Consider the following 25,141-nt stretch of genomic DNA (forward strand, 5'->3'; position numbering starts at 1 on the left):
TCGGAACTGTGCAGTGGTTAAAAGACAAACATACAGTCACAATACATAGACAATCACCACTATGAAAAACACCAACTACATTAAAACTACAGTAAAAAAACACCACTATAAAAAACACCAACTACATTAAAACTACAGTACTTAAAAGCATGATATATTAAAATCCATATGGAGCAATTCTATATGTATATAAATAATAAATAATAATTATACAGATGATATGCGTTCATCAGGTGGAAGGGGAGTCTATTGTTATAAGTAGTCCAACGTCGTTGGGGGGGGGGGGGGGGGGGGCAGGGCCCTCATTTATCAACAATTCTTAGAAAGTGTTCTATTTTCGTTCTTAAGCACAGAATTTAGAATGTGTGTACGTACAGAAAAATCGGGATTTATCACACATGCGTACACAGGTTCTATGCACACTCCGTATTGATAAATGCCACTTGTTCTACGCTCCGCGCTCGTGCATGGTTTTACGTATTTGCATATAGAACCACCCATAATTAACCATATATGGTCATGAAACACCCCCATGAAATGTGGAAAAGTGGACTAAGCCGAGCGAACGCCTGGGAGAAATACGCAACGTACACGGTGATGTCGGATATGATATCTTATTAACTTCCTAATGCTGCCTGGGCAGCAAAACACTAATAAAGACCGTTAACCACTGTTTGCCATTGGTGTCATTAATAACCATGCTGGAATATGACTGCTTTTTCTTCGTTTCGTTCGATTAATACCCAGGGATTAAAGTTCTCCATCAATTTCATTCCAAATCGCGACGGATTTTCCGTAAATGTTCTACCTGCATATGATTTGTAGAGGCATACAATCTATTTTGATGTCGGTATTAGGTAGCCTATATAAACAATAATAGGAGAGAATACAAGAACCTTTCTATTTACATAACTGCATTTGTGATGGAGCTTTGACAGCTACATGGGTGGTAACAGTCTATTGCTCGATCCATCTCCAATATCACGATGGACTGTGCCATGTAGCCTATTAGTCCAGTCATTATATGAAAAAACCTAGGACAAATTGCAACAGTAGCAAACTCAACTGATTTTGTATCCTCATTATGTCCTTAGTGAGGGAAAAGAAGTCCCAAGGAATCCCATCATGGGAAAGTTTTGAAAACGACCTATATATATTCATATCGAAAAATGCCTGTTATAACATAGTGGTGAAAATTTTACTTTTAGATATCACTATAAAAACGCACAAGCTGATTACACACACAAAGACAAGAAAAAAAGTCAATCACAACTTCATTGAATTATTCTGTTTACTCATGCAAATCACACATTATCTTATTTGATATGCACCAATTAGCATACACGCCAGAACTAATCAAAACATTTGATAAAGAAATTTTTTTCTTCTTGGAATATTAGTAGATAGGCTCTGTGGAGCTCAGTCCACGAGGATGGGGCTCAAGGGTTTATGTCCGTGGGGATAGGTCCATGGAGATGGGGGTTTTTATAATAGGCGGAAATTACATATTTGTACAGCATGCAAAACACTACATGATTCTTGCACAAAACTACATGGGCTTAACATAAATTTGGTATGTCTGTATAGGGGAGGCTTGTAGGTACCCATGTAACCCATTTCCATTAACATATATTGAGGTAGAAGGCCAAGGGACCATTTGAAAAATGGTGATGGCCATATTTCCCTCCCCAAAAAATCGTCTTAACTTTGAATAATTAGGTATGTAGCCCCCTTTCCAATGAGGTAACATGACATGGTTGGTCTCATTGGAAACCCGAGGTTGTCTAGAATCAAATGGTATCTTTACTTTTGAGCTACCTCAAAATTTGAACGCGTCACAATCTCTGAAAGACAGTGTCGTCAGTGATCCTGCCAGCAATCAAGTACATTGAAAAAAAACACATTTCCCATGATGGGATTCATTTACATTTACATTTACATTCCTTGGGACTTTTTCTCTCTCACTAAAGACATATTGAGGATACAAAATCAGTTGAGTTTGCTAATGTTGCAATTTGTCCTAGGTTTAGCCTAATTCTGGCCTATAAAGACTGGACTATTATGTATAGCCTGCCTATGTGATCAATAAAAACGCGAACTTGAATCCCATCATCATATTTCTATGTTGTGTCTGTCCACTATGTTTGTTACTTTGTTATTTCCTCCCCCTATGTAAAGCGACATTGGGTCTCTTGAAAGGCGCTATATAAAATGAAACTATTATTATTATTATTATTATTATTATTATTATTATTATTATTATTATTATTATTATTATTATTATTATTATTATTATCACATCTGTGCGGGAGCTCACAAATAGACTGTCTTTTAGTCTCAGTGAAGTTTCAACAGAGGTCATCTATTCTAACCAACAAATTGAAGTAGAAAGCATTTCGTTGTGACCAATCTTATTTGGAAACATGACACACAAAATAATAGGATTTCGCTTTTTATTTTAAACAATATTTAATCGCGTTTGGAGGTGGGTGTTCTGCGTCTGCCCCCCCGTGCCAAACAAGCAGGCCAACCTCTTGTTCGAGCGTGAGCCCGTTATAAGTACACTACTGTCGCTATTTTACAATTAACTATAATGAATTACGGGTCATACAGAAGACGCCAGTGTTGAAACTAATGCACGGAAGCTTATTTCCGCGTCTGCAGTCTCCATATTCTACCGCTGGGCACCAGGTACGCACGGTCCGAGCTGTGCGTATATATAGGCACAAAGTCAAGCACACGTTCAAATTGATAAGTCCCACACTTTGCTTAGAAATTATCATACGCACGGGTTACGCACATATCTGTGCGTACGCAACATTGATAAATGAGGGCCTCCACCAGACCTAGGCGTTCAGCAGTCTGATGGAGGTAGGTAACTATGCCCTTTTCTTTCAGTGTCAAAGTTCTGTATCGGCGGCCTGAGGGCATTAGTTTGTAATGGGTGTGAAGGGTGTGTGTGTTGTCCTCAACTATTTGAGAGGCCTTCTTAACTGTCAGTTTCTTGTGGATACTGCTGAGTGGCTCCTGGTCCTTCCCAATGATCTTGCCGCTGATCTGAAGCAGAGGGAGAGTTTCCACGGGTTGCTAACGGGGACTAGTGGTTATGGTCCTTTAACACAAGGGAGTCATCAGCACGCCTCCGATTCAGATACTGGTGGAGACCAGTATGAGCTAAGAGCAGTGGTTTTCAAACTTTCAGGGACCCACATTTTTTAAATAGATATTCTTATGACCCACAACTGAAATAGTTACAATTACAATTGAGTGATTTAGCTGACGCTTTTATCCAAAGCGACTCACGGATCGTGAACATGTCACCAGGAGGGGTACATCTCTGGCAGCTAAGGGTCAGTGGCATTTTTGTCGAATAGTATGGAGCTTTAATGTTACACATAGTGCATAGTATAGACATATTAGCAAGATAAAAATAGTACCATAGTATTAGGTGACATAATAGTAAAAAGACAAAATACACTAAGTAAGTAAGAGGGTTAGTAATACAATATATATATATATATATAATATTATTATTATTATTATTATTATTATTATTATTATTATTATTATTATTATTATTATTATTATTATTATTATTATTATTATTATTATTATTATTATTATTATTATTATTATTATTATTATTATTATTATTATTATTATTATTATTATTATTATTATTATTATTATTATTATTATTATTATTATTATTATTATTATTATTATTATTATTATTATTATTATTATTATTATTATTATTATTATATATTTTTTTTCTGCAGAAAATTGGCCCAGTTTCAGCTGTCCTGAGTGTGGTGGGGAGTTCGTTCCATCACTTTGGAGTGAGGACTGAGAATAGCCTGCTTCTCTCTGAAGACCCCTCAGGAGCTCGGATAGGAGTGGCTCGGAGTTGGTTGGTAGGGGTCTTGAGGGTGCGTAGTTAGAGACCATTGACTGGAGGTCAATGAGGGAGCCATTCCCCTCATTGCACGGTATGCCAGGCCAAGGACCTTGAAGCGGATTTGTGCCCAGTGCAGTTCTCTGAGAAGTGGGGTAACGTGGGCTAAGTTTGGTAGATTGGAGATCACTTGATCACTGTTTACTTTTTTTATTATAGGACTACTCCCTCTTCTACCCCCTAAAGTTGTTAGTTATTAGTCATTACTGGAAAATGATAAGCACATAATTTTAAGATTTAGAGACATTGCAGTAACATTCACAAATACACTTTGATGAGCACAGAAATTATGTTTGTCTTTCTGCTGAAGACATCTATTGCTCTGCCCCCTGTAAGTTTGTTCCTACAAGGGAGTTGAAATTGACAGGATTTGGATACGTTGACCATTTGGTTGGTTGGCTGGTGTGGTTGGTTGGTTGGTTGGCTGGTGTGATTAGTTGGTTGGCTGGTGTGGTTGGTTAATAATAATAACTTCGTTTTATATAGCGCCTTTCAGAAGACCCAAGGTTGCTTTACATAGGGGGAAAAAATAACAAAAGTAACAAACATAGTGGACAGACACAACATACAAAGTGAGAAATTAGGGGTTAAAGGCCAAGTTGAAGAGTTGGGTTTTGAGGAGTTTTTTGAATGAGTCCAGAGTTGGGGCGTTGCGGAGTTCTGCGGGGAGGGAGTTCCAGAGGGTGGGAGCTGCCACACTGACAGCTCTGTCCCCGAAGGTCTGCAGTCTGGTTTGGGGAATGGAGAGCTGACCAGTGTCCGTGGATCGCAGGGACCGTGACTGAGTGTAGGGGTGGAGGAGGTCAGTGAGGTACTGAGGTGCCAGAGCGTGGAGGGATTTGTAAGTGAGCATGAGGGTTTTGTAGGTGATGCAGGATTTGATCGGGAGTCAGTGGATATGGATGAGGGTGGGGATGAGGTGCTGCCAGGGTTTGGTGCGGGTTAGAACCCTGGCAGCTGAGTTTTGAACATACTGGAGCCTGTCCAGGGTTTTGCTTGGAACCCCGGACAGGACCCCATTGCAGTAGTCCAGCCGGAAGGTGACGAAGGCATGGATGAGGGTATCAGCTGTGGAGTCGGAAAGTGATGGTCGGAGTCTGGAGATGTGTCTGAGGTGGAAGAAGGCGGATTTGGTGACGGAACTGACATGGGCTTGGTAGGAAAGGGTGGAGTCCAGGATAACGCCCAGGTTGCGGACCTTTGGGGAATGGCAGATAGAGCAGCCGTCTATATCGAGGGTGAGATCTCCAACCTTCCGGAGCAGGGCCTTGGGTGCCTTGGGTGGTTGGCTGGTGTGGTTGTTTGGTTGGCGGGTGTCATTGTTTGGTTGGTTGATTGGTTGGTTGGTTGGCGGGTGTCGTTGTTTGGTTGGTTGGTTGATTGGTTGGTTGATTGGTTGGTTGGCTGGTTGGTTGGCGGGTGTCGTTGTTTGGTTGGTTGATTGGTTGGTTGGTTGTTTGGTTGGTTGGCTGGTGTGGTTGGTTGATTGGTTGGTTGGATGGTTGGTTGATTGGTTGGTTGATTGGTTGGTTGACTGGTGTGGTTGGTTTGTTGGTTGATTGGTTGGTTGGCTGGTTGATTGGTTGGTTGGCTGGTTGGTTGGTTGGTTTGTCGGTTGGTTGGTTGGTTGGTTGGTTGGTTGGTTGGTTGGTTGGTTGGTTGGTTGGCTGGTTGGTTGGTTGGTTGGTTGGTTTGTCGGTTGGTTGGTTGGTTGGTTTGTTGGTTGGTTGGTTGGTTGGTTGGCTGATTGGTTGGTTGGTTGGTTTGTTGGTTGGTTGGTTGATTGGTTGGTTGGTTGGTTGGTTGATTGGTTGGTTGGTTGGTTGGTTGGTTTGTGTGGTTGGTGTGGTTGGTTGGTTGGTTGGTTGGTTTGTGTGGTTGGTGTGGTTGGTTGGTTTGTGTGGTTGGTTGGTTGGTTGGTTGGTTGGTTGGTTGGTTGGTTGGTTGGTTGGTTGGTTGGTTGGTTGGTTGGTTGGTTGGTTGGTTGGTTAGTTGGTTGGTTGGTTGGTTGGCTGGTTGGTTGGTTGGTTGGTTGGTTGGTTGGTTGGTTGGTTGGTTGGTTGGTTGGTTGGTTGGTTGGTTGGTTGGTTGGTTGGTTAGTTGGTTGGTTGGTTGGTTGGTTGGTTGGTTGGTTGGTTGATTGGTTGGTTGGTTGGTTGGTTGGTTGGTTGGTTGGTTGGTTTGTGTGGTTGGTTGGTTGGTTGGTTTGTGTGGTTGGTTGGTTGGTTAGTTGGTTGGTTGGTTGGTTGGCTGGTGCCTGTGTGTGGATGTGTGCACAGCACTTGGGAGCATTTTGCTCCCACAACGATTAGGAAAAGCTTACCCACGCCGAGATGGACCCAGGGTAGAAGTTGGTTGGTTGGTTAGTTGGTTGGTTGGTTGGTTGGTTGGTTGGTTGGTTGGTTGGTTGATTGGTTGGTTGGTTGGTTGGTTGGTTGGTTGGTTGGTTGGTTGGTTGGTTGGTTGGTTGGTTGGTTGGTTGGTTGGTTGGTTGGTTGGTTGGTTGGTTGGTTGGTTGGTTTGTGTGGTTGGTGTGGTTGGTTGGTTTGTGTGGTTGGTTGGTTGGTTGGTTGGTTGGTTGGTTGGTTGGTTGGTTGGTTGGTTGGTTGGTTAGTTGGTTGGTTGGCTGGTTGGTTGGTTGGTTGGTTGGTTGGTTGGTTGGTTGGTTGGTTGGTTGGTTGGTTGATTGGTTGGTTGGTTGGTTGGTTGGTTGGTTGGTTGGTTGGTTGGTTGGTTTGTGTGGTTGGTTGGTTGGTTGGTTGGTTTGTGTGGTTAGTTGGTTGGTTGGTTGGTTGGTTGGCTGGTGCCTGTGTGTGGATGTGTGCACAGCACTTGGGAGCATTTTGCTCATTCACTTCCTCAGTCGCACGGTTGGCGAAGCCACGGTGCAGAATTCCTCATCCTCACACTCAACGACCGCTCACTACACACCCTCTCAAGCTATGAAGTGCTAGCCCCACCCCTCCAAGCATCAAACAACAGAGGAATTCAATCCTCCGCCCTTTTCCTTGAAATTCAATGCCTGCTGCATTTTAATGTCTTCTTCCATTTGTGTGTGTGTGTGTGTATTTGAGCATGTACACTTCTTACAACAAAGTATACAAGGATGGTAGTGACCAAAAAGATACCATTTTATTACTATGTCATGGATTGAAATATACCATGGTATTATTTCAATCCGAACGTGGTAACATGGCGATATATGACTTTTACCATGGCAGTACCATGGTAAATTATTTATGCACTGGCCGGTACCATGGTAAAACTGAAAATACCATATCAAACTACGGTTTTTGTTGGGGCGCCCTCGTGGCGCACCACACAGTGCCTCGCACACCCACGAGGCCATCCCAGGTTCGCCTCCCGCCCCCAGCGATGATTTGTCGCATGTCCTCCCCACATAAAATGGAAGCTGTAAAAACGCTAAAATAAATCTTAAAAAGAAAAAAAATACAGTTTTTGTAAGGGCATGCACATACATGTGTCTCTGTGTGTCTCTGTGTGTAAACGTCTCCCTCGATGTGTTTCAGGTGGACCTGTGGCAGCCCAACAGTGCCTCTCTGATACGTCATAACGCCACTGTCGACGTGCACGTGAGACGCAATGACACGCGAGGACTACATGCACGTTTGAAGCAGGAACACATTGATTATAAGTAAGATGGACACTTCACGCACGCACACTCACAGACACACACACACACACACACACACACACACACACACACACACACACACACACACACACACACACACACACACACACACACACACACACACACACACACACAGCTATTTTTTCATCAACTGTGGGGACATTCCATTCACCTACATCCATTCCTAACTAGGGATGTTCGATATTGGCTTTTTCACCGATATCCGATATACCGATATTGTCCAACTCTTAATTTCCGATACCGATATCAACCGATACCGATATATGCTGGGTCCCCCCCCCCCCCCCCCCCAAAAACGGAATAATTTCAGGTAATTAACATTACATATCTCTTGTCGTGGAATTAACACAACATTATGCATACTTTTCACAATAAATAAAATAAGAATTTGTTCTTACTGGCTTGCCTGGGTAAATAAAGGTTAAATAAATGTAAAAAAGAAGAAATATTATTATACCGATAATTTCCGATATTACATTTTAATCCCAATATCGGACATCCCTATTCCTAACTCATTACCCTAACCTTACCCATAACCACAACATGCCTAACCATATTCTCTACCTAACCCTAACCCTAAACCGAACCCCTAACCCTAAAATAGACCCTTGTCCTCGTCAGGTCCAACCAATGACCTTTCAAGGATATAAAAACGAGGAACAATGTGGTCCCCATAAGGATAGGAAAACAAGGACACAAACACACACTCTCTCCCTCCTCTCACCCTCTCTCCCTGTCTCACTTTCCCCCTCTCTCCTTTTCTCTCTCTCCTCACTCTCTCCTCACATCTCTCTCTTCACATCTCTTTCTCCTTCACCTCTCTCTTTCCCTCTCTCTCCTTCTCTCCCCTCCTCTCTCTCTTTCTCTCCTTCTCTCCCCTCCTCTCTCTCTTCTCTACCTCTCTCTCTCCCCCCCTCCTCTAACCCTCCTCACATCTATCTCTCCTTCCCTCTCTCTCTCTCTCTCTCTCTCTCTCTCTCTCTCTCTCTCTCTCTCTCTCTCTCTCTCTCTCTCTCTCTCTCTCTCTCTCTCTCTCTCTCTCTGTGTGTCAACACCTATCAGGGTGAAGGGTAACATCTGTCGCCCACAGTGTGTGATGGTTACCCAGCTCCTCAAGCCAGACAGAATATAATATGATCCGCACATGTTCTCATGCTAAACCACGCCATATACTCCCTCAAATAAACACACACACACACACACAGACACACTCACGCACGCACGCACGCACGCACGCACACACACACACACACACACACACACACACACACACACACACACACACACACACACACACACACACACACACACACACGGTCACTCACACAGTCTGTTCCATAAAGCCTTTCATCTCCCTGGCCCGTGCGTCAGCACAATTAACGTTGAAACAATGCCGTTTTATCGGAGTAGCCACAGACAGAATGAGTCCTGTCATCCTGGTGGTACCAAGGGACCACTCTCAGATCGGACACTGATCTTTTCCAGGGAACGGAGAGCTATTGAGGTTTTTATGTAGGAATGATTTACCCTGAGAAGAGCCTTGGGTGGTTGGATGGGAGTGTGGGGAGTGAGGCATCAAAGAACACCAAGTCGCACACAGAGGGAGAGAGAAAAATGATGGTAGTTTTATTTTTTTTAAGTTAGTTATGAATGAAGATGTGACCGTGGGGTCATTTCGTCGAGGTCAAGAGGACACGTACTACAGTACGACAAGATTGTGGGCAGATTAGTGTTGGTGGTTCATTTACATGATTAAAACATTGTACATTTCGGTTATAGGCGATGCATTTCTCCATGATTTACAAAATGTATTGTTTTGTGAATTGTGAGTGAGTCAGATTACTTACAATAGTTATTCCTGAAATATTTGGGAACGTCAGTTGAACACACTACTATCTACTAACACACAAACTGTGAAATAAGGCAATCCAGTTAGACTTCTGTGCTGCCTACTTCAGAAAACATGTGATTCAACAAGCAATTGACATTTGACATGCTAACTTGCTAAGCGGTTTACTAAAACATTTTAGGTGAGAAATAGGATATATGCAACTGCTGGATCTTCCTTCACATTTTGATCTGAACCTTCGGTGGTTTGACAGTTTGATCAGAATCTCATGAGCCAGGAAGCGCCACAGTTCCAGAGTGCAGTGCTTTGGGTGCAGCAGGTTGTTTGCATTTAAAACTACAGACATAGTTTCAATGGGGAGGGGAGAGAGTGAGACAGAGAGAGGGAGAGAGTTAGAGGAGGGGAGAGAGAGAGAGAGATAGAGAAAGAGAGGGAGCGAGATAGAGAGAGAGGAGGGGAGAGTGAGACAGAGGGGGGGAGAGAGAGAGAGAGAGAGAGAGAGAGAGGGGGAGAGAGGAGAGAGGAGGGGAGAGTGAGACAGAGAGAGGGAGAGAGTTAGAGGAGGGGGAGAGAGAGGGAGAGAAGTGAGAGGAGGGGAGAGTGAGACAGAGAGGCGGAGAGAGAGAGAGAGAAAGAGAGAGAGGGGGGGGGGAGAGGAGGAGAGAGGAGGGGAGAGGGGAGAGGGAGACAGAGAGAGGGAGAGAGTTAGAGGAGGGGGAGAGAGAGGGAGAGAAGTGAGAGGAGGGGAGAGGGGCGAGTGATACAGAGAGAGTTAGAGGAGGGGGAGAGAGAGATAGAGAGAGATAGGAGGGGAGAGAGTGAGACAGAGAGACAGAAACAGCCCGTTGAGAACAGGACTGAAACAGAGAGATATAGAGGCTGCTAGAATGCGTAATATGAGTGGTATTTTTAGCAAACAACTTCAAAGATTTGTTTTGGGGACGTCAGATACCTATATTAAGTTGTTGAAAAGGAGTATACAGTTTTTCACAATTGGTCAAACACATTTCATGAAACTGCCCTCCCTTTTCCCAAAACTCTAAACACAAAACACTCTCAAGCTACATACAATTCTCTTTTCAAAACCAAACCATCACACCAAAACAGTGACCATATGCTCAAAAGCTAACTTTGACACCAAAATCCCTCTCAAGGCCTGCAACAATTTAAACAGTACTAAGCATCAACAACAACAAATGATTGAAAACACAATGTTCAGAGTGTGAGAATGTTCTTTTTACAGTTTCACAACTACCAGGACACATTTGTAGAAACCTACAGTTTTTTTTAACGAATGCTTTGATTAATTTATCAGAATTTCAATTAGCAAAACTTTGACTGTACACACAGAATGCTATACTGCTCATTTTGGATTCAAAATGTAATATAGCATGCAAAATAAAAAATACCAGTGTCAAATCGCCAGTGTCGCCTTTAAGGTTAGAGAAGTGGGCTTTTGACCGCTTTGATCCCCCGGACTGGCAGGGAAAAAAAACGCTCGCCTGTCCCTCAATAACAACCACTGAAGTGACCTTGAGCAAGGCACTCAACCCCCAATTACTCAGTGGCTATCAGTGGCCAGACTGTAGTTGTACTGGGCAGCTACCAGATATGAATGTATGTAGCTCTGTGAGTGTGAAGCAGGGCGTTGCTGAAAAAGAGTATCCGTGCTCAGAGAACTTACCCTGGATAAAGATACACAAAAATTTAATAATAAAAACACACAAACACCAATAGAAAGCAGGATATAAACGCAAAGTAAACAAATGGATCAGATTGTGTGATCAGTAATCTGTAATCAAAAACATCTGCAAGTATCTTCTCATATTATTTTTTAAATTAAACTACAAGTTAATGTGCCATTTATGAATGCATGAGATTTATAAGAGAGTTCAAGGTAAATTCACACACAAAACTACTTTGGTTTAGAGTGTTCCTATGCTTTATTGGGAAACGGAGAGCGGGTGTGCTCCATAACGATGAACCTTGACCTTTCAAGCTGCAATCTCTCTCAGAAGGGAGGTTTTGGAAGTTTGAAAGTAGAGTTTCAACCAAGGAAACTATAAAAGAAGGAAGGGTCATCCCATCAGAATACCAGTGTTCTATGCTCTCGCTGCTTGGTGCCAGACTTTGGTGTCAGTTCTATTGAAGCCTATATTAAAATATTTTTTTTATTTTTTTTATTGATCTTTTCCCCCCTCTTTTTTCCTCCGATTTTCTCCCATCCCAATGTTAGTCGTTATGCCAATTCCCAATCCCCTTCCTGGTCGCTGCGCACCTACCCCCCACAGTCGGTCTGGGAGAGTGGAGGCTATCACGTGCTTCCTCCGACACACGTCTAGCCAATCAACCGCTTCTTTTCACCTGGCAGCGTGGACTCTCACTGAGAGGGTGTAACGTGTGGAAGAATCACACTACCCCCCTTAGATCCTATCCGCACTGAGCAGGCGCCCCGACCGAACTGTAGGAGTCGCTGTTTACAACGACCCGGACCCACCCCGCCAGCTTCTCCCACCCTCTAATACTGCCAATTGTATTAGTGTGAACGGCCAGCCAAGCTGGTGACAGCGCTGGGAGCTGGATTCGAACAGGCGAATCCAGCGTCTCCGGTGTTGGTGACGAACGCAATCTCCGCTACGCCACCTGACCGCTGTCCTATATTAAAATTCTAAATACAAGCTATCTGAGGAAATATACATCAACCAATATGTTAAACATTAGCTAGTTAACACATTGCTGGTGATTCTGACACCCGAGGTAATAACCTGTTTAAATGAAGAGGAGATGGCAATCCCATTCAAATCTGTCGGCCGAACTGAAAGTGTCCACACTTGGCGCTACACAGTGACGCAATGACCCTTCCTTCTTTTATAGTTTCATTGGTTTCAACAAGGAAACAAGACTCCTTGAAGAATATACGATGGGACGACAGTATGCTGCCCATTATGTATTTTCATTGTCCTCATCTATAACAGTGACACCGAATGAATGAATCACAGAACGTTAGAATGTTAGAGGCTTATTCCTTCTCAGACCTCCCTAAGCTAGTCAACACCACTCTTTATACTGTAATAGCCATGTCTGGAAACCCGTCATTCATACAACTGCACAGTCACAATCATGGGATTATTATTCCTCAACTTTAAATACGATTCATTTTTTCTTTTGGAACCACTTAATAAGAGTGAGGTTGTGGAGACGTGTTTACCGGCAAACGCCAAGTTGAGTCATCGAGGATGTATTTTCATTGCACTCTCGCAAAGTCCTTGAGAAAACATTGGAAATGAAAGATGGTCTAGTCCTTAACCTGGTACCGGGCCGAGGTTTATTTAATGTTGCACAAATAGATCAATACAGTCCGTATTAGGTGATGTTGTGTTTCTTTTTCAGATGTAGCGAAGATTAAAGACCCTAACCCTATCAAAAGAGCAATACAAGGGTATATTTCCAGCACTACGTTTGTTTTAGCAATGATTAAGTGTTATTAGCGAAATATGAGCTTATAAAAAATATCCGCACATTGCATCGGAAAATGTTTGATTTACACACGAGAACAGGAAGCACTCATGCAATCGTTGTAGTCCAGAGAAAGAGAAGACCCAGGGCTTTCGATGGATGTCTAAATTTCATAAAACTACACTACCCAGCTCACACCAGCCGCCAACAGAGGAAGGAACACCATTTTCTTCTTACAAGCACTGACTGGAATGTCGTGTTTATATCTCACGTGTCCTATAAAATACAACGTATATTGTTTCTTTACCTTTCTGTGAATGTCTGAGAAAAAAACGCGACTCAATCCGGTAATTGTTTACGCAATTGTCGCCATTATCCGGAAATAAATGTACTTACAGTAGATTTCATTCACATTCATACTCAAGCATAGTAACAGACACAATATATCTGACACTGGGAATACATTCCCTGATGTCCATAGATGTCCCTAGATACCAAGAACTTGAACAGAACTTTCAGAAAATATGGCTAGGTTAATAACAAGCCAGATAAAGCTCTCACCTGTGTAAAAAGAAAAAAATCTATAACAATATTGCTGTGTTGGAACACTGCCCTTGGGTCAGCGATAAATCTGCCTTCCCCCACGGCCCCACACCCACAAACACACGAGAGAGAGCATTTGTCACGGCAGCCTGTTCCATCTGCTCTGGTTTGTAAACATCTCGTCACCTCTCTTCAATAAACCATTCTGTTTTACCGCCATCGTCTGTGTCGGAGAGCCCTCTAGAGAAGACACTCATGAGATGGCCTGTGGTACAGCACCACTGACACAGATATGTATCACAATATACGCTTAGGAATGGAAATGTATGCTTATTATTAAGGCTGTCGATCTATTAAAATATTTAATCTGATTAATCGCATGATTGTCCATAGTTAATCGTTATTAATCACAAATTAATCACATATTTTTCTATCTGTTCTAAATCTACCTTAAACGGATCTTTTTCAAGTTGTAATACTCTTATCAACATGAGAGTCAACAAATGCTTGCTTTTTTTCAGTGTCTAGCATTTATTATAGTAATAGGAGTTAGTATCAATGTGTTTGTGTCTCTAAATACCATATTGGCGGATTGCCGTCATTCAGGTCATTCATTCCTGGTCCATTTTAATCAGGTCGTTCTGATTTGACTCGCATGGTGACGTCACGTGGCGAGGATGGAGCGGATAGTGATCCGATTGGCTCTGTGGTTGTAGCGCACCAAACGGGGTTTGACAGAGAGCGAGTGAGAGAGAGAGGGAGAATCAGATAGACCCTTGCGACAGAGCACACATACACACACGCGCGTCGCGCTGTCGTCTCTCGGTCTGTCTCTCTCTCTCCCCCTCTCTATCTCTCTCTCTCTCTCTCTCTCGATTCGGGAGCATAAACGCCCTGTCTATAGCGCGCGGCACAGTGGAAGACTTCCTCAAACGGGAGAGAGAAAGAGAAGGGGACCTGCGTATCTCGCACACAGCTGTGTTTACACAGTGCTCTCTCTCTCTCTCTCGCTCTCTCTCTCTCTCCCTCTCTCTCTCTCGCTCTCTCTCTCTGTCTGCCACTCGCAGACTGTGTGGATGACTGTCACTGAAAGTGCTTATGGGCGGAACCCAGCCAATAACAGGCTGAAATCTTGAGGCTGGAAAATGATGCTTTTGAGTACTCCATTAGAAATATACAACAATGATTTTTTTTTTTAAATAAACCTTACAGATGTCTTCCATAGACTCACAGGAATTGTGTAAAGTTGCCCAAATAGTGCTAGGAATAGCAATGCAGGTCCCCTTTAACACAAAAGGAGGACCCTCATGCATTGCAAATTTGCATCAAATTCAAAACAGAGTGATGCACAAACTTAACTTATAACTTAAAAGAAAATAATTATTTAAAACAATGAATAAAGTGTGCATGAAATAATAGGGGAAAGAAAAGGCTAGGAACTTGTTACATTCGCCCACACAATAATAATAATTTGTGGCATTAAAAGTATGCGTTAACTTTGACCGCCTTACTTATTATATAGTATCTCACTGCAGGACAATGGGAACATTTGAAAATGATGTATCACACGTCACCTCCCATCCCATGATAACGATAACACAGATGGAGGATAAATTAGATAAGATAAGATATTCCTTTATTGATCCCCTTGCGAAAATGCATGTGTCATAGCAGCACGGGTTATAGTCTGTGCAGGTTTTGGTGGTTAAGAGTTAGACACACTTTAGTGGTTAAGAGGCATTACATTTTCTAATAGTTCTCAAGTTCTGGCGCCGTTAATTCTCCAGCTGCTGGCAGCAGTCCATGCCCCCGGTTGTGGCGCCTGATGGCCGCTGGCATGAAGGACTGGCCAAAGTGGAGAGGATGAACTTTAATGATGACACGGATAGACGTTAAATGAGAGGATGAACGGGGCGCTCCAGTAGCATACCACATAGCGTGCTGAGTCGCGAAGCGGTCGCCCCGGGTTCGATTCCCCGACCCGGTGGCCATATGCTGCATGTCTTCCCCTCTTCTCCTCCCGTTTCACCCTCTCTCCTCTGTCGGTCCTGTGTGGCCAAAAGGTCCTGCGTTGACCAAAAAAGCTGAAAATGCTATAAATAAAATCTTTAAAAAAAAAGAAAAATGAGAGGATGAACTTTAACGATGACATAGACAGTGCTGTTGTTTCTGCAAATGCACAATTATATTAACTATAGATTCTAATTAAAAACCAACCAAAGGATAGCAATACCATTCCTCTGTTTTGCCCGTGTTTTGTGATGGATCGGTGCGGCTCAGGGTGTTCCCCTCTGCATGACACCCTGAGGTCACAGCGATGGTTGCAGGGGTTGGCCAGGATCTCTCTTAAGACTGTCTGACTCCTGTCTCCATGTCTCCTCTCCTCTTTACTCATTCTCTCCTCTCCCCTCCTCTCCTCTTCCCCTCCTCTCCTCTCCTCTCCTCTTCTCCTCCTCCTCTCCGCAGGGTGTTCATCTATAATCTTCAGAAGGAGATAGAGAAGCAGACAGGATATCGCTCATCTCGCAGGCGGAGGTCTGAGTCTCAGTATGACTATGAGGTGTATCACTCCCTGGAGGAGGTAGGAGCAAAGCCCTACGTCTCTCTCTCTCTCTCTCTCTCTCTCTCTCTCTCTCTCTCTCTCTCTCTCTCTCTCTCTCTCTCTCTCTCTCTCTCGCTCGCTCGCACGCACGCACGCACACACACACACACACACACACACACACACACACACACACACACACACACACACACACACACAGTCCATCTGTATTATGTTTGTTTTGTCAATAGTGCTGAAAATATACTCTTTCTTAAGACTTCTTAAACTTGCACCTGCATTATCCCCTGTGTGTGTTCGTGTGTGTGTGCGTGTGTGTGTGTGTGTGCGTGTGCATGCATATGTGTGTGTGTGTGTGTGTGTGTGTGTGTGTGTGTGTGTGTGTGTGTGTGTGTGTGTGTGTGTGTGTGTGTGTGTGTGTGTGTGTGGGTGTGTGTGTGTGGGTGTGTGTGTGTGTCTCTTCAGATCCAGAGCTGGATGTTTGAGGTGAACAGAACCAACCCTCACCTGGTGGACATGTTCTCCATCGGGAGGTCCTATGAGGGGAGACCCCTCTACGTGCTTCAGGTAGGAGGGAGAGGTGGGGTTGGGGGGGGGGGGGGGGGCAGGGTAATTGGGGGGCGGAGCTTGTATAGCTGTCAAGACGTAATGTGTAAGTATGCATACACTCATAGACACTTGAATTATATAGTCACATAGATAGACAGTGATACTCTCTTTTAGCCTGCACTGTAAAAAAAGAAGACCGTAAGAAACTGTAAATGTCTGCGGCAGCAACGGTTGCCAAATACTTACTGTCAAATTACAGTCAAATCAAGTACATTTACAGATTACAACCTTTATTTAATGGTTAATATTTAGATAAAAGGTAATTTACTGTATTTTTATGCCATTTACACTTAAAGTAGAAAAACAAAAGTAATCTGTAAAATAATATAATTTTTAATTTTTTACAGTGTGGTGTTGGCCTGGTATCTGATAGTGATACTCTATTTTAGCCTGGTATCGACCTGGTATCTGATACTCTATTTTAGCCTGGTATCGACCTGGTATCTGATACTCTATTTTAGCCTGGTTTCAACCTGGTATCTGATACTGATACTCTATTCTTAGCCTGGTATCGGCCCCTGTATTCCACACTGGTATATATCGGCATCGGTGCATCCCTACTGACGATGCTTGTCTCCTGTCAGCTAGGAAAGAGAAGTCGTCCCCACAAGAAGGCTGTGTGGATCGACTGTGGGGTCCACGCCAGGGAGTGGATAGGACCTGCTTTCTGCCAGTGGTTCGTCAAAGAGGTATCGTAATAGTCTTGCCTCAGCCCCTGCTTGCAAAACCACAGGCACAAAAAACACAGTGTTTGAGTCTTAAGTATGGCTTACGACATCGTATAATAAGTGTAATGTGTGCATGCCGCGTCTCAGTATGGACTTGTTCTGTCGAACACAGCCTGGATAATAGCCTGAATGAGTCTGCCGTCTGACACATCTCTCCGAGGTCTTTAACAAGAAGTGAACACATCTGTCAAACTCGTCTTCGGCGATTAAGCGGATAGTCGAGTGCGCCGTGCCCCCTTTGTTCAGACATCGGAAGCACTTAATCAACAGCCGGTGGAGGACGTTCCGAGGGCTCTGTCTTCCCACCCATCTGTTCATCTCTTGCACGTCACTGTGACTCGGCGAACATCTTTGAAATAATATACCAGTATAATTCTTCACACATACCCTTATTAATGAACGTTTATAGCTTCTAAGAATATATATTTTCTTAGACACTCAACATAGATTTCCCCCCTCCATTACACACACTCTCTAAGCATGGTCTCTATATCGTATGATGTTATATATATATATATATATATATATATATATATATATATATATATATATATATATATATATATATATATATATATATATATATATATATATATATATATATATATTACTGTGTTGGCTTTACGAGTTTCCAATAAGCCACACATTTCTTTATATATTTATATTTATATCAATATATTATTTTTATTGAAAAATCCTCCAAAATGGGAAGAACAGGGCAAATTTGTGTCAATGGGAGGTTGGGAATTTAATGTAGAGATACTACTAGACTAGGGTATCTTCCTTGAAGCACCGATAATGTAGTACTTGTGATTGACCACTGGAGGTCAGGGTGCCGTCTCTGTTCAAAGGCATATTAACCTTGGCCTAGAGACTGAGACTGCTTACCTAGCAGGTATTAGTTGTATTACGCACAGGCCAATGTCTCTGCTCTGAAATCCTCTCCCATTGTTTGAGTATTAACCCGCTGTAGCTGTGAAGACAGGGAGTACACACACACAGGCTTACAAATAGATCAAACTCTTCTTAGCTCCCGTTTTCATGCAGGAGGGGGCAAAATGTATGCTCTATTTGATGTGGATCTGTGTCAAGCTCAGAATAAACAAATGCCATATTATGAGTCTATAGACATCATTGTACGAGTGTGGGGGCGGTTTAAAGGCGTAGTGTGCAATCCACATTTAAACAAAACCAAACCATGGGATTGGATGGATTCTTTTCCATTCGCAAATTGAGTGGGTGAGCTCTTGATCCAAGGATATAATTAAAGTTTGTAAACATTGGCTAAAGACAGATGTTTTTTTTTTGAGTTTATGAAAGTTAGAAAATGCTTATTGACTATGCGTACTGTGCCAGAATTTATATGACTAAATAAACGAAGTATTGTTTTTCTACCAGATTCAGATTCCTTTATTTAGCCATTTGTGTAAACACAAAGTGTGGCGGCATTTACAGTGTATGCATTTTTCTTTAACTTTTTTCCACAATAACAATGACAACAGACCATATGAATGTGGGTTATATTCACATGCAATCTTTTATAGTTTGTAGTTTGATTATGTCTCTATTCTTATTGTAGAACGTTGTGGCGGCAGGGCTCTATACAGTATGTGTGATTACATCGTTACAGGCTCTCAACGCGTACCGGCACGACAACGTGATGAGGCGTCTGATGAACCAGCTCAACTTCTACATCATGCCTGTGTTCAACGTGGACGGATACCAGTTCAGCTGGACTACAGTACGGAAACTCTCTCTCTCTCTCTCTCTCTCTCTCTCCCTCCCTCTCTCTCTCTCTCTCTCTCTCTCTCTCTCTCTCTCTCTCTCTCTCTCCTCTCTCTCTCTCTCCCTCTCTCTCTCTCATTACATTGGTACTCAAACGTTTTCATGTCAAGGACCCCCATCTACAGTACAGTATTGTTTGGTCTAAGATAAGATGAGAGATAAGATATTCCTTTATTGATCCCCTTGGGGAAATTCAGGCATCATAGCAGCATATGGGGGGAGGGGAGGTACAGGGAGTAAAAAAGCAGTGTAAACAAAATAACAAATCAATATAATTAACTCTGGACATGTGCATATATTGATTGATTGATTGATTGATTGAAAACTTTATTAACAGATTGCAGAATGGGTACAATACAGTACAGCTCAATACACACAATTGTTAAGGGGATGCAGACCAGAGAAAGACTTTCGTCTTGTTTACATCAGGGTCCCCCATTTTCAATTCATCAGGACATATATGACATACAGATAGACAGTACTGCTACATCTATACATTTATGACATACCAGATTTGCAAATACAGTACTGTTTGTGATACAAAAAGAGTCCAGAAAAGGGAGTATATACATTTGACGTAAAAACTGTACATTGGAGGAGGTTGGGTGGGGTTGGGTGGGGGGGGGGGGGTTGGGTAGGAGGGGTTGGGGGGGGAAACACTGTACATGGGCAACAAGGTGCGAGATGTGGGTATGTATGCCCTCCCTATATGAAATGAAAATGGGGGACCCTGATGTAAACAAGACGAAAGTCTTTCTCAGGTCTGCAGCCCCTTAACAATTGTATGTATTGAGCCGTACTGTATTGTACCCATTCTGCAATCTGTTAAATAAAGTTTTCATTCATTCATTCATTCATTCATTCTCAGCTATATTTGCCCTACAATAAATAGTTACAATATATAATCTAATAAATAATAATCTAATAATCTAAATCTAATCTAATATATAATAATATTTTTTATATCTACGTTTTCTCCCCCTTTTTCTGTATTTTTCTCCCATCCCAATTTTTTTTGTCATTATGCCAATTCCCTTCCCTCCCTTCCTGGTCGTTCCGCGCATTTCCCCCCCACTTGCCGGTCTAGGGAGGGTTGAAGACTATCACATGTCTCCTCCGATACATGCGGAGTCAGCCAGCCGCTTCTTTTCGCCTGACAGCGAGGACTCTCATTGGGTGAGCGTAACGCGTGGGAGGATAACACTACCTCACCCAGATCCCTTCCTCGCTGAGCAGGCGCCCCGACCGACCTGTAGGAGTCGCTGTTTTACAACGACCAGGACCCACCCCACCGGCTTCCCACCCGCTGACCCTGCCAATTGTGTCAGTATGGACGACCGACCAAGCCGGAGGTACCACGGCAGCTGGATTCGATCCCACTGTCTCTGCGGTGGTAGGCAGACACTTAGTCCGCTGAGCTACCCGACCGCCTGTCTCTAATATATAATCTAAAAATGCTAAATGCTAAAATGCTAAATAAATACATGATCCGATGAAGTATACAGTATACACATAAGGTGCGGTATGCATAAGGTAATATATTGTCCTTTTAGGTGGGAGTCAGCTACTAGGTTCCTAGTAGTTGGATGTCTGGCAGCAGTCCCTGCCCACTGTTGTGGAGCCTGATGGCTGCTGGTATGAAGGACTGGCCAAGGCGTTTAGTTGAGTGTCGGGGGGGGTATGAGTCTGTGACTGAACGTGCTTCTCATCTTGACTAGCTCGTCGTAGAGGGGGTGGGAGGGATTCTCCAGGATAGCAGAGAGCTTACTTCTCATCCCCCTCTCTGCCACCACCTCTAGTCTGACCAGCTCGATCTCACCACAGAGCTAGTTTGTGTCTCCGTTGCATTTTTTTTGTAAACTCCCTGGTTACATGGCAACCTTTCAATATTACATTTGCACTGGTGAAGTACTGTACATTTACATTTTTAGGGAACCTTGTACTTTTACTCCACTACATTTCAAAGGAAATATTGTACTTTCTACTCCACTACACTTATCTGAACCCATCAGTTACTAGTTACTTTGAAGAAAAAAAGATTTTGCATAGAAAACATGGCAAAAATGTATGAAGATGATATACACTCACATTTGAAGTGGACTTCAAGAGGACGTAATCAGAGCATCATGACTGGACCACATACCACTTTAACACAACCTATAGAGGTCAATGGTTTGAGGTTTGAATGCTCCCAAGCACTGGAATACACAAAAACGTAGAATGCATACTTTTACTTTAGATACATTACAGTACATTCAATAGCAAATACGTTTACTTAAGTCAAATTTGAATGGAGGACTTTTAATTTGACCAGTGTACTCATTTATCTGGGTATTTCTACTTTTACTTAAGTAAAGGAACTGTGTACTTCTTCCACAACTGTCAACGTGTACTGTGATGCACATTATGTTGCAATAGTCCCAGCTGTGACCAGGTTCTGAAGACAATGGAGACGCTCACTGTGTGCCAGAAGGGCCACAGCACGGCTAAACCCTGGTCAATGGAGACAAGGCATTGTGTGATGTGATTTAGTCTGTAATTCACCTATAGGTAGGGAGATAATAGTGGAAAGAGTGAAACCTATGATCAGTATAGTCATTCTTACACATTCTGTCATCGTGCTAAAGCCTCTGGTGCAGTGGTTCTCAACGTGGGGCCTGGGGACCCCCAGGGGTCCCTGAGGAGGTTCCTGGGGTTCCCCGGAGAAATGGGGGATAGTTTAAAATCACTATTTGATTCACTAGAAAGAAGGAATTTGAAAATATTATGTTTAACCCTTATTTTAACTTCAGTAAGAACATCCTTATTCACAACAACAGCCTTGGGGAGTAGTCGTGAGCCTTGGGGAGTAGTTGTGAGGAGAGTTCACTGAGCAGCTTCACTGATGCAGTTTGGGATTTAGTGCCTTGCTCAAGGGCACCTCAACCGTAATGCTGAGAGAGGCTGACATTCTGTCACTGCTTCCCCAGCAGGGGGAAGAATCACAGTCAGATTCTCATACTTTTCCTTCTCCGACCTTCAGGTTACGTTCTGAAAGTGGCCCAAATCACATTTCTTTGTTCATAATGTGACTCTGATCAACAGTGTGAACAACAGCACAAATCACATGGAATATGATCTTTTCAATTCTGATTTGGGCCACTTTTATATGTGGTCCTAAATCAGATACAGGTCCATGACCTCAGTCATGTCAGAATTCCAGGGTTCGCACAAGGTCCTTGAAGTGCTTAAAGTGCTTAAAGTGCTTGATTTAAAAAAAAGTCAAGGCCTGGAATTCCTTGAAAACAGGCAATTTTTTAACAAGGTGCTTAAAAAGTCCTTGGAATTCAAATCAACCATTAGCATTGAAAGTTGTTTATCCATGATCAAATTGTTCTGAATCAAGAAATAAATCGTTTTTATTTAAAGTGTTTTTACAGCATTTAAAAGTTGTATCCTTTTAAATACCCTTTTAAAATGAAAAAGAGTGCTTGGGAAAGTACTTGAAAGTCCTTGAATTTTATCCAGGGTCGGTGGGAACCCTGGAATTCATGCAACACTCTTTTAAGATTAACATTCATCACAACATTCACCACAACATTCACGCTGGCGGGAATCACCCAGTGAATACAAACATGGAAGACAGCGGTGATGGAGGTGGTCAGTGGAGTGAGGTGTTTACCTTATTGGTATTTGGGGTGACCAAAACTTGAGGGGACGTATCATAACCGCATTAACCGGTCTGTATTTGAAAGCATATTGAAAGAAAACATTTCGCTACTCACCTCCTCCTCGCCCTCATTACCATCTGCTCACAAATTAGCTGGCCTCCACTGCACATCCACTTATAAATGAGTGTCCTCCATGTTTACTTCCACCTTCGTTCTTGTTCATTTGCACATGCGGGTCAGTTCAGGAGCGTGGCCAGTTCACACTGGAATCTGATATTGGCCATGTTTAAAAATATATATATAATTTTTTTTTTTAAATGTGAACAGCCAAACAAAGATATTGGATCCGACAGGGTTCACACAAGGTCTTGAAGTGCTTAAAGTGCTTGATTTTTTACCAAAAAATTTCAAGGAGTGGAATTCCTTAAACAGAATTTTCTTTAAAAGGTGCTTAAAAAGTATTTGAAATTCAAATCAACCATTCGCATTGAAAGTTTTGTTCATCCACGATAAAACATTTTGAATCAAGAAATAGATTTTTTTTAATTGAAAGTGTAACTTCTATTTTCTATAAAAAAACAGCATTTAAAAGTTAATTGTATCCCTTTAAATTACATTTTAAAATGTAAAATAGTGCTTGGAAAAGTACTTGAAAGACCTTGAATTTAATTTTGCAATGTCTGTGGTAACCCTGATCTGAGCAATCAATGAGAATTGAGCACTATGGCTTACAGTGTGAATGTAGCCTACAACCACTGTTGCCCACTAGACTCTATTGTCTTTTAAAAAGAATTATTGACATGCTTGGTGACTGACTGCCAACCACTTTCGGAGACAGGAGTATGTCTGTCCATAGGATAGACCTGACAATTACCCGTCTCTGGGACTGAGGGTGACAGTGTTTTGTCATTGCTTTTCCCCCACAGGACCGATTCTGGAGGAAAACACGGTCCAAAAACCACAAGTACCACTGTCGAGGTGTGGATGCCAACAGGAACTGGAAGGTCAAGTGGTGCGGTGAGTTTGACACTGTTGATCATTCCACCCTGCCTCTCTCTCACTCACACTCTGTCTCTCTCTCTCTCACTCTCTGTCTCTCTGTCTCTCTGTCTCTCTCTCACTCTCTCTCTCTCTCTCTCTCTCTCTCTCTCTCGCTCTCTCTCTCGCTCTCTCTCTCTCTCTCTGTCGATGTTTCATCCAAAGCATTCTTTTTTTGTGATCAAATTATTTCAAATTTATTTTCTTTTACATGAAACAAGACAACACAATACAGTAATAACAACAATAAACAGGACTTCACAGGACAACAACAACAATAACGTCAATGGAAATAACCAAAACAATAAAACAGAACATACAAATTAAATTGTGTTACCACAGACACCACAAAAGACATTTCCTCCCCCACCCCAGGACCCCCGGACCCCCCAGGATCAGCACCCCGACTCCGCTTCGCCGCTAAATCATGGCCTCCAAAGCATTCTATAATAATACCTTGGGTTGCATCCCCTAGCACGTGTGTCTGTGTAATAATGAGCTTAAGCTGAGGATTAGATGTTTGTTATGAGACCACAGTCTGTTTGGGGGGGAGGGGTGTCTGATAAGTCATCATCACTCTGGGAGGGAGGGAGAGAGAGAGAGAGAGAGAGAGAGAGAGAGAGAGAGAGAGAGAGAGAGAGAGAGAGAGAGAGAGAGAGAGAGAGAGAGAGAGAGAGAGAGAGAGAAGACAGGAGGAAGAGAGGAGTCAAAACAAGAGAGAGACAGAGAGAAATGGAGAGAGAGGGAGGATGAGAGACAGAGGAGGAAGAGAGAGACAGATGGAGATAGAGAGGAGGAAGAAAGAAAGAAAGAACAAAGATCAAGAGAGAAGGAGGAAAAGACAGAGATAGAACGATAGAAATAGCAAGTGAGAAAGAAATAAGGAGGAAGAGAGACAGTGAGAGAGAGAGAGAGAGAGAGAGAGAGAGAGAGAGAGAGAGAGAGAGAGAGAGAGAGAGAGAGAGAGAGAAAGAGAGAGAAAGACCGAGAGACCGAGAGGGAGGAAGAGAGATAAAGATCGAGACCACATGTGTCACTGATCATCTCTGGGAAACTGGTCTGACTGATGCAGCTGCAGTGGAAACTTACGTCTAATCCAAAACTGCACAACTGTAGCGCCCCCTACAAATCGCCTCACGACTCCATGACACTGTACTACCTCGCCAAGTCCCTGGGTGCAGCTGTTGTGTGTCTGTCGTCCCCCCGCCCCCGTCCCTCGGAAGCCCAAAGACGTACTCTGCAAAATAAAACCTGGCTGTGTGTTTTTGTATTTGTATTTATTGGTTTAA

The 25,141-nt window shown here is 42.8% G+C and overlaps 1 protein-coding gene across 1 annotated transcript in view; it reads left to right on the forward strand.

Annotated features, from left to right (window-relative positions):
* The window catches only part of cpa6 (carboxypeptidase A6), a 52,147-nt gene that overhangs the window by 18,926 nt on the left and 8,080 nt on the right, over positions 1–25,141 (forward strand). The window contains exons 3-8 of the mRNA XM_084326463.1: positions 7,489–7,613; positions 15,949–16,063; positions 16,508–16,609; positions 17,236–17,340; positions 19,010–19,120; positions 23,741–23,831. Coding sequence (XP_084182589.1) covers positions 7,489–7,613; positions 15,949–16,063; positions 16,508–16,609; positions 17,236–17,340; positions 19,010–19,120; positions 23,741–23,831 — 649 coding nt within the window. The remainder of the gene's footprint in view (positions 1–7,488; positions 7,614–15,948; positions 16,064–16,507; positions 16,610–17,235; positions 17,341–19,009; positions 19,121–23,740; positions 23,832–25,141) is intronic.

This window comes from Notolepis coatsorum, assembly GCF_963971535.1.
Source record: "Notolepis coatsorum genome assembly, chromosome: 12".
Taxonomy (NCBI): domain Eukaryota; kingdom Metazoa; phylum Chordata; class Actinopteri; order Aulopiformes; family Paralepididae; genus Notolepis; species Notolepis coatsorum.